General features: G+C 38.6%; 1 protein-coding gene across 4 annotated transcripts in view; it reads right to left on the bottom strand.

Annotated features, from left to right (window-relative positions):
* LOC149452255 (Fc receptor-like protein 3) overlaps nt 1-17,430 on the bottom strand; it is a 51,257-nt gene that overhangs the window by 12,165 nt on the left and 21,662 nt on the right. For 3 of the 4 annotated variants that reach the window (XM_089689578.1, XM_089689575.1, XM_089689576.1), the window contains exons 5-6: nt 15,066-15,338; nt 9,851-9,916 (exon numbers count right to left, since the gene is read on the bottom strand). In XM_089689578.1, coding sequence (XP_089545704.1) covers nt 9,851-9,916; nt 15,066-15,338 — 339 coding nt within the window. The remainder of the gene's footprint in view (nt 1-9,850; nt 9,917-15,065; nt 15,339-17,430) is intronic. The other variant, XM_089689577.1, reaches the window with a different exon arrangement.

Genomic DNA, 17,430 nt, shown 5'->3' with positions numbered 1-17,430 from the left:
ATACCCCTAGGAGGGGACAAGGTAGAAGAGGTTTTTCAAGACCACCTAGAGGAAATCATGGGAATTTTTTAGGTTATCCGACCCAGCAATTGAGAAATCAGGAGGAGTGGGGATACACAGGTGCCAAGAGAGGGAAGAAATAGCAGGCCCTGTTGACACGAACATGACCCAGGAAGATGATTTGCAAGTATTCAATCTATCTAAGATGTCATTAACAATTGACCATCTAGCAGTATTGAGGAGAGGATTGTCCTATGTACCTACACAAGACTTTAACCTATTTGAATGGGTTAAAGATATATTCCTTATTTAAAGCCAGTTTCCTGGAAAACAAATTTATAAGGACAAATCTAATCCATCTAATACTCCGAATGGGTCTGACATCTAGAGATATGGAAGCCCTAAGTGTATTGGAATCATTACAAGCTAAAAATAACAGTGTGGATGCTGAAATACGGGGTCCTTTTCCACATTCAAACCATGGAATAACTATACCCCACCTTTCCCTCAGGGGAGCAGCATCCAACTGTTTGTGAAATTGGTTGAGAGATTTGAATGATTTATGGTTAAGAAGGCAGAGGAAAAATAAATCATATAATATGACTTATTCTGAATGGAAGGCATTGGAAGATCTACGTAGTAATAAAGGAGTTATAAAGGCAGCTGACAAAGGGGGAAATATAGTCTTGATTGACAGAGCATTTTATTTGAAAATGTGTTATGATTTATTAAGCAAGGAGGATTACTATGAAATACTTCAGAATGATCCAACCCCCAAATATTTGAGTGAGTTAAACTCTATTTTGAAAAGGGCTGTTGAAGAGGTGATCCTCTCCAAAGATGAAGGTGCCTTTATTATGAATGCACATCCAACTATTGCACCTTTTTATGCCTTACCTAAGTTACACAAACATAAAGAAAACCCCTCAGCCGCCCTATCATCTCGAGCAATAACAATCTCACAGAAGAAGCAAGCAAATATCTAGATTATATCATGCGTCCATTTGTATATAGTTTACCTTCTTATATCGAAGATACACCAGACTTTGTAAACAGACTAATAGATATCACAATGGAAGATGATGTGTGGTTAGCTAGTCTAGATGTGGAGGCTTTATTTAGTAATATCAGTCATGACTTGGGCCTAAAAGCTTGTAAATCCTTTCTGGAAACTAGAGGCAAGCTATTTGAGAACCATACCACATTCACTCTCCAACTTTTGCAGTTTGCCATCAAATAGGAAAAAATTGTGTTCCAATACAAAGAATATAGACAGCGCAGAGGTTCTGCAATGGGTTTGTCGTGTGCACCTACATATGCAAATCTCTTTCTTGGGTGGTGGGATTGTACTATGGTCTTTGAGTATACGTCACACATTCTCATGTGGGCAAGATTCATTGATGTGTTCATATTATAGCAGGGTCAAAAGGATCTGTGGAATTTGTAGCCACCTTGAATCAAAACAATATTGGGATGTACTTCGCCAGTGAAATTAAATATTATAGCATACATTTTTTGGACTTGGAAATTAAAATGGGTGAAGGAGGCAATATTAATACAACAATCTATCGAAAATCGACCTCCACGAATAGCCTGTTACATTGGGGAAGTTTACATACAGCAGCCTTAAAAAGAGGAATTCCCACTTGTCAATTTATGAGAGCAAAGAGAAATTGCTCAAGAGGCATTCCAAGTGGAGAGTCAAAAATTGTTTGACAGATTTATGAGACGTTGCTATCTTAAGACTGATTTGATTAAATCCTATGAGAAAGTGAAACGGGTTCCAAGAGAATCTCTGTTGGGTCAGAAAACCATAAAAGCGGATGACCAGCAAGGCATGCATATCATAGGTAAATATTCAAATCAATCAGGGCAGATTTACAACATCATAAAGAGATATTGGAACATTTAGCATGAGGACAAATATCTATCACAGATCCTACCTAAAGACCCCAAGATAACCTACAGACGGGACATGAATTTGAGAGACATCTTAGTACGCAGTCATCTAGAAAAAACTTTTAAAACATCAATGAAACACAAGTGGAAAATCCCCCTGCGCTCCACAAATGCAATTAAATATGCCTGTTCAAGCTGCTACCACCTATTCCCTATACCACAGGAAAAATATCATACAAAAATAAAAATGGTGAAGCTCTATGCATAAGAACAATCATAAACAAACTGTGAATCAAATGTTAAACTGTGATAATATAAAAATGCAATAAAGAAATATAGAATAAATAAATATCACAGTGCTAGGATGCTAGTAATACACTAATCATATCGTGCAAAATCTGCTAGTCAAATGTAACTATATGACGTGCCACTCAAAAGGCTGACCAGACTAAGGTCCCTAAACCGCAGAAAAATCAACATATATATAGAAAATAAATGGGTGGAACAATATACAAATAAATATATAACAAATACATAAACATGAATAAAATAAACTGTGATAATAAACAAGTGCAATATAGAAATGATGAATGATAATATAAAGATGATAAATGAATATATCACAGTGATATGGTGCTAATTGATCCACACTGGTGATAATGTGCAAAACTGCTAATCAAATAATATATCTGATATGCCAATCAAACAGCTAACCAGACCAAGATAAAGGATAAACAAGTGATGTGTCACTAAATATAATCCAAAATAAAGTGACTAGTGCTCAAGATACACAGCAATAAATAAACTCACAAAGATGCAGTCCACAGTAAAGTGCAAACCAATGTGTGCAAACATTTTTTCCTTTATAATCACATTGGTGCCCATGTATAATACCTGCTACAGTTGCAAGAAAAAGTATGTGAACCCCTTGGGATTACGTGGAGTTTTGCATGAATTGGGCATAAAATGTGCTCTGAACGTCATCTAAGTCACAACAATAGAAGAACACAGTCTGCTGAACATAATACTACACAAACATTAGATGTCGCCATGGTTTAATTGCACATAACATGTAAACATTCACAGTGCAGGGAGGAAAAAGTATGTGAGGCCCTAGCTTAATGACTTCTCCCAGAGCTAATTGAAGCCAGGAGTGAGCCAACCTTGACTCCAATCAGTGTGATGATATTGGATGTGTTGCTGACAGCTGTCCTGCCCTTAAAAAACACACACCTGTTTTGGGTTTACTGGTTTCAAGAAGCACTGTCTGATGTGAACCATGCCTCGCAGAAAAGAGCTCTCAGAAGACCTGCGATCAAGAATTGTTGACTTGCATGAAGCTGGAAAGGGTTACAAAAGTATCTCCAAAAGCCTTGATGTTCATGTGTCCATGGTAAGACAGACTGTCTACAAATGGAGAAAGTTTAGCACTGTTGCTACTCTCCCTAGGCGTGGTCGTCCTGTAAAAATGACTGCAAGAGCACAGCGCAGAATGCTGCATGAGGTTAAGAAGAATCCCAGAGTGTCAGCTAAAGACCTACAGAAATCTCTGGCACATGCTAACATTTTTGTTGACACATCTACAAGAAGGAAAACATTAAACAAGAATGGAGTACATGGGAGGACACCACGGAGGAAGCCATTGCTGTCCAAAAAGAAGATTGCAGCACATTTGAAGTTTGCAAAAGAGCACCTGGATGTTCCACAGCACTACTGGCAAAATATACTGTGGACAGATGAAACCAAGATTGGGTTGTTTGGGAAGAACACACAACACTATGTGTGGAGAAAAAAAGGCACAGCACACCAACATCAAAACCTCATCCCCACTGTAAAACATGGCGGAGGGAGCATCATGGTTTGGGGTTGCTTTGCTGCCTCAGGGCCTGGACGGATTGTTGTCATTGATGAGAAAATGAATTCCAGAGTTTATCAAGACATTTTGCAGGAAAACGTACGACCATCTGTCCGCCAACTGAAGCTCCGCAGAGGATGGGTGATGCAACAGGACAATGATCCAAAGCATACAAGTAATTCAACAAAACAATGGCTGCAACAGCACAGAATATGCCTTCTGGGGTGGCCCAGTCAGAGTCCTGACCTCAACCCGATTGAAATGCTGTTGCATGACCTTAAGAGAGCGATTCACACCAGACATCCCAAGAATATTGCTACACTGAAACAGTTTTGTGAAGAGGAGTGGTCCAAAATGACTCCAGATCGTTGTGCAGGTCTGATCTGCAACTACAGGAAACGTTTGGTTGAGGTTATTGCTGCCAAAGGAGGGTCAACCAGTTATTAAGTCCAAAGGTTCACATACTTTTTTCTCACTGCACTGTGAATGTTTACATGTTATGTGCAATTAAACCATGGCAACATCTAATGTTTGTGTAGTATTATGTTCAGCAGACTGTGTTCTTCTATTGTGACTTAGATGACGTTCAGAGCACATTTTATGCCCAATTCATGCAAAACTCCACGTAATCCCAAGGGGTTCACATACTTTTTCTTGCAACTGTATAAGCAGTCATATAAACTCCAGTAGCATATGGTTTTCCCAGATGTGAGCCATCTGTAGTTATTTCTGGGTTTTCACATCTAGTTTACTAGATTTAGATGTACATAGGTGAGTGCATTATGCACTAAAAAAATATGGCCGCCGGATCGAAAATCGGACTACTACAAAATGGAGAAGTTTCCGCCCTTGCTGGGCTAATTAGCATCTCATTACAAATAGAGGATCTTGTCACCAATCGCACTATCCTGAGGAAGCCACGTTGTAATCGTGGAGTAACGCGTAGAGCGCAGTGACACATTTCCGGTTGACGGACTTCCGTTTCACGCCATCTTTACACACTCAGTCACCCACAGTACACCCATAGCAATGTGAGTGTTCATTTTTTGGCGTTTTTACATGTTAACAAATAAACAGCATTACACTATGGAGGTCTCTTTTGTCTATCCCTCTATGGCCCTGGTATTCATCTTATACTTCTGAGCTGTACCACGCTGACCATTTTTAAGAGGAGTACCTGATCTGTCAGTTGAGTCTTAGTGGAGCCAGGTGTTTGAGATCCCTCATGGTGTGGAACATCTGTTAACCAAATGAGCTGTGGCCCCTAGGGGTTGAGTTAAGGAGGTGAGGAGGAACTCTAGCCACTTAAGGATAGACACACTAGGGTGTCACAAGAGCACGTATCAAGATTGGAGTGGAGAAGTGAAGCACCTTATTTGTATTTTTGCACACCAATATTGTTTGCACACATTGGTTTGCACTTTACTGTGGACTGCATCTTTGTGTATTTATTTATTGCTGTGTATCTTGAGCACTAGTCACTTTATTTTGGATTATATTTAGTGACACATCACTTGTTTATCCTTTATCTTGGTCTGGCTAGCTGTTTGATTGGCATATCAGATATATTATTTGATTAGCAGTTTTGCACATTATCACCAGTGTGGATCAATTAGCACCATATCACTGTGATATCATATTCATTTATCATCTTTATAATATCATTCATCATTTCTTTATTGCACTTGTTTACTATCACGGTTTATTTTATTCACGTTTATGTATTTTTTATATTTTTATTTATTTGTATAGTGTTCCACCCATTTATTTTCTATATATATGTTGATTTTTCTGCGGTTTAGGGACCTTAGTCTTGTCAGCCTTTTGAGTGGCACATCATATATTTACATTTGACCAGCAGATTTTGCACAATATCATTAGTGTGGTATTACTAGCACCCTAGCACTGTGATATTTATTTATTATATCATTCTTTATTGCATTTTTATATTATCACAGTTTAACATTTGATTCATGGTTTGTTTATGATTGTTTTTATGTATAGCGCTTCACCATTTTTATTTTTGTATCAATGAAACACACTTGGCTACCTGAGAAACCAAAAAGTAGCTTCAGGTGTGGTCACTTTAAGGCATGTACTTTCTTAAGCAATAAGAGATTTCTATAATTGCAGCACACAAGGCGTGATTTATGCTTTAAAATGCCCATGCCCCCTAATATATGTAGGAAAAAAAAAATGTGCCCCTTTAAGAGACGAGTTCTTGAACATGTGAACGATATTGCTCGAAACAAGGATAGACCACTAGCAAGACACACGATACAAAAACATGATGGTAAGGCTGACCTCTTAGACTTTTGGATCATTGACAAATATTATCTGGGTCCTAAAAAAGGAGACCTAGATAAATGTCTTTTGAAACTTGAACCAAAATGGATTTTCCGTTTAGGCTCAAGAGTACCCTATGCAGGGGCGGACTGACCATTTGGAAACTCGGGCACTGCCCGAGGGCCCGGGGTCAGTAGGGGGCCCCATGAGATGCCCCTGGTACCTTTTTCATAGGCTTTTTTGAGTTTGGGCAAGGACACAGGGACCCCATGATCCCCTATTGCCCGGGGCCCCATGAGTTGTCAGTCCGCCCCTGACCCTATGGCTTAAATGAAGGATTCACCTTGCTTCCTTTTGTGTGTGATTAGGGATTCTGTGCTTTTTTTGTTTGATTTTGCTCCATAAATGCTATATAATGGTATGAACTGTAATTTTGGTCTCTTATTAGTGGGGCATTAACAGTGCTTGAGAGCGCCAGCAATGTCTATTGTGTTGTGGACTGATGTGCTGCTGTAGTGTTTTTTGTCCACAAGATGACATCTGTTGAGGTACTGAGCATGTGCAGTTCTTTGTCTACAATATGGTGTCTTTTGAGGAACTGAGCATGTGCGGGGGCCATTTTATTGGTTATCTCTATATATAGAGGTGAAACAAACAATAGGTGCCATTGTACCACCATGTGCAGCTGAGCACAACTTTCAGCTACTATGTGACCTATTTTAATTCTTTATACTCCTGACGAAGCTCTGTTTTCTTAAGCGAAACATGTAGAGTCTTTTTTTGTTTTCTTTGGGAGCACTTTTTGAATGCACATGGTATTCACTCCTCTCTCCCCTTTTTTTTGGAGAGGTCTGTACTGCGTTTTACAGTGCATCATTTGCACTCTTCAAGACAGTGAGGTATTTTTGACTGGATATGGTGATGTTTGGGGCTTTTCCATGAGAGGCGGACATTTGAACCCATGGATGAGTGTACCCTTACTACATATCTGTAGCAAGATAGATAATACTACAATCAATTAGTTTGTCCATGGGGTAACTCCATTTCCTTAACAGAGATTATATATTCAAGCTGATAGGTTTATGATCAAACTACAGTGCCTCTTTGTATGCCATCACTTCATCTAAAACGGTATGGTATTTGCTTTGGTCTGGTATTATTAACCATTTTGATGGAAGGTAAACTGCAATGCTATTCAGTTATATTGGTGTGCACAGTACATTCCACTCCAATAGGCATTCATTACAGCTGAGCATACATACATTTTCTGACATTTTTGAATAAAGGTTATATTTTAGATTCATTAATTGGCCAGATGGTGCATAGGGAAACGCACCCTTGTTCAGTAACCCTCCATGTAACCCTAGAACCAATCTTCCCTGTAATTCTAACACTAACCCTTCTATTACCTTAACACTAATCTTCCCTGTAATCCAAACCCTTAAACTAACCATCCTTTAACCACTTCCAGACCGGACACTTTTACCCCCTTCCTGACCAGGGCAATTTTCAGCTTTCAGCGCTATCACACTTTGAATGACAATTGCGCGGTCATGCAACACTGTACCCATATGAATTTTTTACCATTTTTTTGAGACAGATAAAACTTTATTTTGGTGGTATTTATTCACCGCTGGGTTTTTAATTTTTTTTGCTATGTAAATGAAAATGTCCCAAAATTTTGAAAAAAGTTTTTGTTAAAATTTTGCAAATATTTCATAAATCTTGGCCAAAATTTATTCCATTATCTTTTTAGTAACAAAAAAAATAAGCCAAATTAGTTTATAAACAAAATTATAATTTTTAACATTTTTATTTTTTTTATATTTTATTTTATTTTTGACATACTGTCACCCTAGCAATACAGTGTCACATGGTGACACACTACTACTTTTGGGGGTGATGAGGATTTTTTTTTTTTCTTTACACACTGATTGCTTTTATACCCATATAGGATGTAAACGCAATCATTTCTCTCTCTCTCTGTCTGCATTCTTACAGCCATTGAGAACAACTGAGTGAGCTGTGATTGGTCACAGCTTGTCACATGGTACAAGGCTGTTGTGCATAGCCTTGTACCATGTGACCTCTGTGATCATTCACAGATTTCACACGTAGTAAGCAATGATGTCACAAGTGACATCTTGCTTACTACTTTGCATGTGACCACTGATTGGCCAATCAGTGATCACATGATCGGGACCCCGTCCGACGATTGGTGTTTCACTGTGTCCGGAGGACACAGTGGGCACCGGATCACAGTGCTGCGTGCTCCCGGGGAGCGTGCACAAGCAGGGTGTGGGGAGGCTGTTTATAAACGGCCACCCGACTCTGCAGTGTCACCATCCGGCCGTTTATATACAACGGCTGGTCGAGAGGTGGTTAATACTCACACTAATCACATTAACCTTCCCTGTGACTATAAGGGTACTTGAATACGGTACAGATGTTTGAATCTTTGTATTCCTGGCCAAAAATGTCTTGCGATTATTTTGTATGTTTTTGTGCATACATCCACACAGAAAGAAAATAAATTCTAGCTCTCAAAATTTTAATTTGATGAGGTTAAAATTCGTACGTGCACATAAAATATTGGTATCTATCTATATCCGCATGTGTTTATGCTCCTGTGTGTACAGGCACATTGAAAACAATGGGCTGCCTTTGGACCAGTAAAGAAAAATTCCTGTATGCCTATAAATGCTGAGTATTTAGGTAGCAGTGTGCAAGAAGCCTAAACCTAATACTAATGCCTAATATACTAATATATATATATATTTTTTCTTTGCCCAACCCATTGGGGCGAATGGGGAAAAAAAAACCTGACATATCGCTGTACTGTACTGACACAATAGATATTAGTACATTAGCCTCCCCCTCTGTGCTATTGTGTTCTGACAGGGAGTCTGCCCCCCCCTCCCTCCCTCCAGAACACACAAGTCAGTGCTCGCAGCCATTGGCTGAGAGTGCTGATCGAATGCTGGTTTTCCAGCATAGCCAGCATGACCATACCACTGAAGCTGGTTGTGAGACTGGCTTTTGTTGGGCAAGGAGCTTCACACATGGGCCAAAAGTCAGCCAGTTTCTACTGTACCAGCTGATTTCGGCCTGTGTGTACCCAGCACCACCCTCTAAAATCTAGGTTTAAACCCTTGTATGCATACCCATTTCTTCTGTGCCAGGAATTTCTGAACAATAGACCAATCCATCCTTTTACAGAAGATACCAATGCCAGCATCTTTCTCACCCAGGGGCAGACTGATGGTCATTGCCCGAGGGCCTGGGGTCAGTAGGGGGCCCCATGAGATCCCCTTGGTACCTTTCATAGGCTTTTTTGAGTGTGGGTAAGGACACAGGGGCCCCATAAACCCCTATTGCCCGGGACCCCATGAGTTGTCAGTCCACCCCTGTCTGCATCATAACTTTTTTCAAAGGAAATTGCTTGTTGACTATATTAGCTATTATTTCCAATGTATCTCTCATTCTTTAATAAATTCATAGTCCCAAAAGAACTGATGCGCTGCATTCTTTAGTCCATTGCTTTAGGCACAGAAAGGCTGCCCCCGTTCTCTTTAGGTCTTGGGTCCATCAGTACACCTACTACACAAAAATTAATGCTGGGTTTTCTGCCTTGCCTACCCACCTTCATACACAGTACAACCTTTTGTAGCCTCTCTATATTGCCTGTTACTTCGACGCTGATGGGCATACCTTAGGGATGACCCATAACAATTTTTGCAGTAAGGTTTGAACCTTGTAAGTATGCTGGTGAAAAAAAAAAAGCCACCGAGCTCTGGATCACATAATCACCTTCTGTCACTGGGTGTGGGGTCACTGGGTGTGCAGTTGCTATAATTTCATAAGAATCAGAGGACTCTACAAAAGAGTAAAAAAAAGTAAATTAAAGTGAACTTCTATTAAGAACATTTTAGGGAGCTCAAATTTTGCATTATTTTTGTAAAATTCTGCAGCAGAATGTACTGTATATTATCAACGACCTTAGCTTTCGTTTATGTATCACTGACAGCATTTTTATTATGACAGTTTTATGTAAGATCTGACACTTCTAAACTGACATGGAGATAATATAAGTACATTCAGAGAATTAAATTGATATTTAAATTAAAAAAAAGAAAAATTGCAGCTTACTGGGTGGTGGCTGCATTCGTTTTTTTTTAGGATTTTTCCTCTATGCTCACCTACTGATCTGGTCAGTAAGTCTGTTATTTTTTTTCAACTTCCACTAAAGTGTTACTAAACCCAGAGCCCTGCATTTGCTATATCTATTCTCCCACAGTACACAGAACATGGAAATTATCTTAGTAAATATAAATTGCTAAACAACTTTTTTTCATCAGCAGTATATAGCAGTCTTGTGACTTCTATCTGTCCAGCTGAGCACTGGTTAAAGCTTGTAGGAGGAGTTTTCATTCTGCTCTGTCCTATGAGACTGAATAACCCCTTACCCTCTGTCTGGACATTGCTGATTGGCCTTGTGCTGATCACATACACCTTCCCAAAGAAAATAAAAACTTCTCTAGCTATACACACTAAACAGCGCATGTGCAGAATGACTCCTAGAGCTCTGTACTATCAGCAGATGGATTGGGGGCAGTAGAAGGGTAGAAGACAGGATCAAACAGCCTTTTTTACACAATGCAAAGGATTAACCCTTTAGGTTCCACAATGAGTATAACAAGCATGCTTTACTGCATATACAGACTGTTTTGGGTTTAGGAACACTTAAGCTGTCCATCAAAAGTGGCAGTTAGAGTCAAGAAACACCTTTTACCACTGATGGGTGCTTCAAATGATCTGATTTTATTAATTTTGTTAAAACCTTTATCCCAAAGGAAAACTGTTGCTGTGACTGCTTATAAAGTGTTATCTGGAGTTCAGCTTTATTCATTAGCCAAGTCCTTTTAAATGACAAGACAATTCTGCTGTTCAAGGGTGTCTCCATTGCTCCTGCATCCAGAGTGGAGACTCTACAACAGGAATTGTGTTACTGGCCTCATCACCACATATTGCAGCTTACCCAACCTGAAATGTGGTGGCTGCATTTTTAATACATTTGTGGTTTTAACTTTAACACTGCTCTAAAGGTTGCTCCATTATAACAATTCCAAGCTGGAGATTCAGATCACTTTACGTTTTTATTGGCAGCTAATTGTCTTTATTCTAATATCTTGTTCTGAAGCTTATAATAGTTCACAAAGCGTCAAGTAACAGACTCCTAATTAAAGGGAATGCAGACTGTGACAATGCCTGCTATATTAACCCTTTGAGGACCAAGGGACGTATTTGTCCCATGTTTTTAATTGCCTGTATCATCTGATTAAGAACTTAAAAAACTTTTTTTTTCTCTTTGGTTTGAGTCAAAATATTAGTTATTAAAATATTAGTGAAATGGCTTAGTTACAGCAACTGAAGTGTACGAACTTTAAAAACAAAAAATTGATTCTTTTGGCGTTCCAAAATCTTACGGTCCTCAAAGGGTTAACTCAAGCTGGAAGATGGTGTGAAAGGTCAGAATGTTGACAAGGCAGCAATCAATAGCCACCAAGTGACCTCTAACCCCTGACATTCAGGATGTGAAGATAGAAACATGTACTCTTGTATAACAATTTATCTATCACTCAGGCCTGCCCAAAAGAGATTGGGGTTGGGATGAGTAGGTTGAGTTTCCTAATCTCTCAAAAAAACAGTGGTGAGATTTTTCTGTATTTCTCAACAACCTTGACATTTTGGATGTTCCCACCCATCATATTTTCTTCTTATTACTTCAGATGTGTTCTCCATTGTAAATGCCAATAATTAATAAACAAAAGGGTAAATGTAACCTTTTACTTTTAACGACTGCCCAGCTGATGGACAGACCAGTACAGAGATCTCACCACTGTAGTTCTCCAAAATTATGACTCCTATAGTGTTGTAGTCCTCATGCATCCAAAAAATTGGAATACCCCTTTAAAGGAAATACTATTATTCCTCAACAAGTTCAAATACTAATAGTTCTCATCTAGCGTGTTCCTATAACTAAATGAAATTAGGTTGGTGACACATCCAAAAATGCTGAAATGTACCAACATTTAAAAAGAGGGGGATACAGGACTGTACAGTACTTAATAACCAAAAGGCATATTTGGCATGAAATATAAAAAATATACAAACTAGTAAAACATTGACAAAAAACACAAAAAGCTATGTAGCTTGTAGATATGTTCACGTCATAATTAGGAGAGCGTCAACATTTTATGTTAAAGCAAAACGCCAACATGTTTTGACTTGTATATAGCAGATGTCTTCCTCAGGGGGTTGTTCTCTATGATGATTTTAGAAATAAATATACATAAACACTAAGAAATCAAGGCGCATAACAAAGATAAAAGAGAAAAATTACATACAGTCCCATAGAAACATATTTAAACCTTACTCACATTCAGTATTCAGTATCAACGAACAAAAACCAAAACCGGGATTTTGCAGACAATTTTGACTGCATTGTCTGCAAATTATGAAACTTAACCTTGCTGCATTTTACAAGCCTATTTATTTTTTGAAGCGTATATATTAATTTATATATTAGTTCATTATACTATATTTTTGATATTTTGTGTTTCCACACCTTCTGAAGGCTTTGCTTTATCCCTTGTGCTTATGGTGGACTTTTTGGAGGGCACCCCCTTGGAGACACTCAGCCTGTTTTGGTTTTATTTTATTGATATTGTATACTGAATGTGAGTAAGGTTTAAACATGTTCCTTTCTATGAGACTGTACTTCTTTTCTATCATCTTTATGTGGTCTGATTTATTAGTGGTATGCAGGGGCGGACTGACAAATCATGGGGCCCCCGGGCAATAGGGAATCATGGGGCCCCTGTGTCCTTGCCCAAACTCAAAAAAGCCTATGAAAAAGGTACCAGGGGCATCTCATGGGGCCCCCTACTGTCCCCGGGCCCTCGGGCAGTGCCCGAGTTTCCAAATGGTCATTCCGCCCCTGGTGGTATGTATATTGCAGAGATCATCAAAGACAACAACCCCCTGAGGAAGACACATTCTATGTACAAGTCAAAATGCATGAAAGTTTTGCTTTAATATAAATGTTGATACTGTCTTAATTATGATCTCAGCATTGGTATGTTTTTGTGGTGACTTTTTTATGTACAAGCTGCATGGCTATATGGGCTTATTATCATTGTTATACTTTGATTATTAGGTACCGTACAGTCTCGTATCCCCCTCCTTTTTTTTGAGTTTTGGTACATTTCATTATTGGTTCTCTAAAATACACCACGGCTTTGACCGTAAGAACCTTCATCTACTTGTGCTCTCGATGTTGACTAGCCCATGGTATACCTTGAATAGTAAGTGGGTTATTACCAATTATGATTAAAGCCTATCCTGCAGAACAACAATTTATTATCCACAGCACCAATCCAAGTCCTTTTGCAAGAAATCATGTAGTCATCTGAACTTTGCTTTTTCAAATCTCTTGCTAAATCAAAATGAACTTCTGATTTTGGATTTAAGCCACAGAAGCTTATGAAATCAGTTCTAATGAAATTACCAACTAACTTGTAATACATATAAACCAAGATATACATCGCTTACATAAAAAGTGCAAAACAATAAATGTCCACATGTGATTCCTAAAAATATGATGCAAACCAAAAAATGTTTTGCACTTTTTATGTAAGCTTTATATATCTTGGTTTATATTTATTATTGCACATTATTGTTTATATCACAGCAGCAATTGTATAACGGGGGTCAATAGAGCACAGGTGTTTTGGTTATATGTAACTTGTAATACAATCTAAACTTCCTAAAGCTTAATAAATATATGTGACCAGTTCAGTTAAACACTCTACGATTGAGATTAGGAACCTCTTCATTTTTGGAAACTTTTATTTCAGAGCATATGGAAGTCTTCCTCTATCCTTGTGAGCAAGCCAGGAGTGGTGAAACACATCAAGGTTGGTTTTGGGCTGGAGACATCGCTGTATGTAGTCAATTCACTGATTAACTGCTTCCTGTCCGCCCTATAACAGTAATACTGCTACAGGGCAGCACGGGTGCACAAAATCACATATATGTATATGTGTCATTTTGCATTTCTAGGTTAGGAGCGTTCATGGCTTTTCGTGGCCTCGGCTGTCAATCACCAGGTCCTGGCCGGTGATTACACGCCGGCACCTGGTGATCGAGGATTATTACTGATGGAGGGAGAGAACTGTAAGTAAACAATACAGTTCTCACCCCTGTCAGCGCCTGCATACTACTTTGTATGGCTCTGCATAGCAGAGCCATGCAAAGCAGTGTGCTTACAGTGAAGCACACAGTTAACCCTTTAATCGCCCAATATGTTAACCCCTTCCTGCCCAGTGTCATTAGTACAGTTTCAGTACTTTTTATTAGCACTGATCACTGTATTGGTGTCACTGAGGATGTCAGTGATATCAAGTCAGTTCCCCCCAGTGTCAGAAAGTCCTGTTATAATTCACTGATCGCCGCCATTGCTAGTAAAATAATAAAAAAAAAACCCAGTGTCTATATACCACCATTTGTAAACGCTATAACATTCGTATAAACACATTAATTTTATACGTATTGGGATTTTTGTTAGCAAAGACATGTAGCAGAATACATTTTGGTTGAAATTCATGACCAAATTTGATTTTTTTAAAATTTTTTACTGGACATATTTAATAGCAAAATTAATTTTTTTTTTCTCCATTTTTGGACTTTTTTTATTTATAGCACAAAAATAAAAACCGCACTGGCGATCAAATATCACTGAAAGAAAGCTCTATTCATGGGGAAAAAGGACGTAATTTAATTTGGGGGCAGCGCTGCATGACCGCACAATTTGTCAGTTAAAGACACGCAGCGCCATATCGGAAACAAGTGGCTTGGTCAGGAATGGGCGTAAATCCTCTGGAGGACAAGTGGTAAAAAAATACTGTAAGAGCTAAGTGGAGTGCGGCTGATATAAAACTATAAACACAAATGTTTTGCCCACCTTTTCTTTTGGCTTCAACTTGAAGGGGCACACTGGTCTTTTCCACTGTGATAGTTGAAGTTCTCACTTGACACGTGTAACTCCCAGAGTCCTTCATCCAGGCAGATGGAATAGAAAATCTACCAGCCGTACAATAATTCTGAACTCTCTCTCCATCTCTGTAGAAAGCAAACTGTAATTCTGTTGTCTCTCTTAGCGGACTGAGGTTTGTGTCACATGTTAGGGTCATGTGATCACCTTCTGTCAGTCTGAGAACGGGAGGTGTGAACAGCTCTAAAAATATAAAAAAAAAATTTTAAAAATGGGCATCAAGAGTTGCTGCACAAGCTCGATTCATGAACACAAATTTGATATATATAGATCTTTTCTCACCCATACTACCCTTCACTAGTATACTAATTGATGATTTCAAAGGGGGTTCATCTGGTGTCTCACATGATCAAATTCAAAGGCATTAGTCATGTGATCCCAACTGAAAGCGCTTAAAGACTACTGTTGAAAGAGAGAAAACCAGCCAGCAGTCTGCCTGAACACTGAAATTTAAGCTGAGGATAAAAAAATACTTTCATTTTTTTTTTCTTTTTTATGAACTGCAAAAATATGAATATGTACGATGAATATGTGGATGTACAGTAATAGAAATATATTTTGAAAATGTTTATAGTATTACTACTTTTGTTTGCCAGATTAACATGAAAGATTTGCATATGAATAATATTAGGTAACTTGCTATATAGCCAGCAGGTAGAACGGTAGGCACCTCTCCTATCTGCTGTAAAAAGCCTGTTTACAGAGTTCAGTAACTTGAGCTGTAATTTTACATAGACACTTTAGGGAGTCTGGAGTGACTAACCTTCTCAAATGGTTCTGTCTGAGACTTTATTAAAACATTATGTTCTCTGGGCAGGCAACTACTGTTTCCCTGTTTGGATACCTCATAGTGCTCTTGAAATCCTTTTTATCTATCATTATCAGGTCAAGTTGATCCAGGGAATATCCTACTGCCTCTCGGGGGATCAGGAAGGAATTTTTTCCCCTGCAGGAGCAAATTGGGTCATGCTTTGCTGGTTTTTTTTGCCTTCTTGTGGGTGTAGGATTATAACTTTGTTTTTGTGGTTGAACCGGATGGACTTTTGTCTTTTTTCAGCCAGACTACATAACTATCACATGTTTATTTGTTAAATAAATGTATATAGTAAATTACAATAGTGGGCCATCAGATCCCACCAAGACCTTCTCTGCTGGCTGCCTAAATCACTGACTTATATTCACTGAAAAAATATATTAAAATGTGTTTAAGTTATTCCCAGTAGTCTACTCTTTTTGATTATTTTTCTCTCGATTGTACTGCTTCCGGTAGCGTATGTTAGAACTTTTTATCTAATATTTCAGCCATCAAGTGTTGCCAGGGTCAAAGAAATCTGCCTTGAGGCCTTCAGAATCAGCAGTGCTGGCTCCCATATCTTACAGTAAATGGCAATTAAACTATTGCTTTAACCAATCAGATTTTGAGTTGGCGATTCCCGGGGCCATCTAGCATCTGTACAATAACATATGACATAAATATGACTAAACAGAATCGACTTTCGGCATTAGGCCTCATGGCAATAGAAAAGAACTTAATATTGGAAATGAAATGCACAGATAACTTGTACACCAGGGTAATTGAACTCTTCTTGAGGGAAGAACGGAGGATGGATTTTTTTGTACAAATAGTAGTTTTGGTGAGTATAATGTATTTTATTTACATTTTGAAGGTTTCAGCCAAAAATTACTGGATTAATTCAGGTAGGACATCACTGAAGACATTGGTGTGACATGCATGGCCCACCACTAGAAATATACAGGGGTTGGACAAAAACAAAAAAGGAAACACTACATGATTTGCATGTGTGACAGTAACTAAATGTTTTGCATTGAAAGCGGAAGTGATGTGATATTCTTTTGCTTCTGCTGTGTGATGACACCTAGCTAACCGGTGGGAAGCCTCACTTTTGTCATTCACTGCGTGCATGGCTAGTATTTCAGAGTCATATCAGAGCTTACTGAGCTTCAAAGAGGGCAAAATTTTGGTACCCGCTTAGCTGGAGCCTCTGAGACTGAAGTTGCCAATTTATTTGTCATGTCAGAAAGTACAGTATCAAAGGCTATGACCGGAAAAAGTTCCCAATTTATTTGTCATGTCACAAAGTACAGTATCAAACGTTATGACTGGAAAAATGTCATATGCTAAGCATAAGTGCTCTCTACATGATTAACTGACCGAAAGAGACAAAAGGACATTGCAAAAGTAACTGATGAGCTCAATCTCAGTCTTCATTTCTTTTTCCCTTTGAAGAAATCATGGAAGAAACACGTTAGGGGC

Source organism: Staurois parvus, unplaced genomic scaffold (assembly GCF_062004578.1).
Source record: "Staurois parvus isolate SC_StPar_1 unplaced genomic scaffold, SC_StPar_1.0 ptg000486l, whole genome shotgun sequence".
Lineage (NCBI taxonomy): Eukaryota > Metazoa > Chordata > Amphibia > Anura > Ranidae > Staurois > Staurois parvus.
Note: the sequence above shows the minus strand (reverse complement) of the source record. Positions and strands in the feature narration are given on the sequence as shown.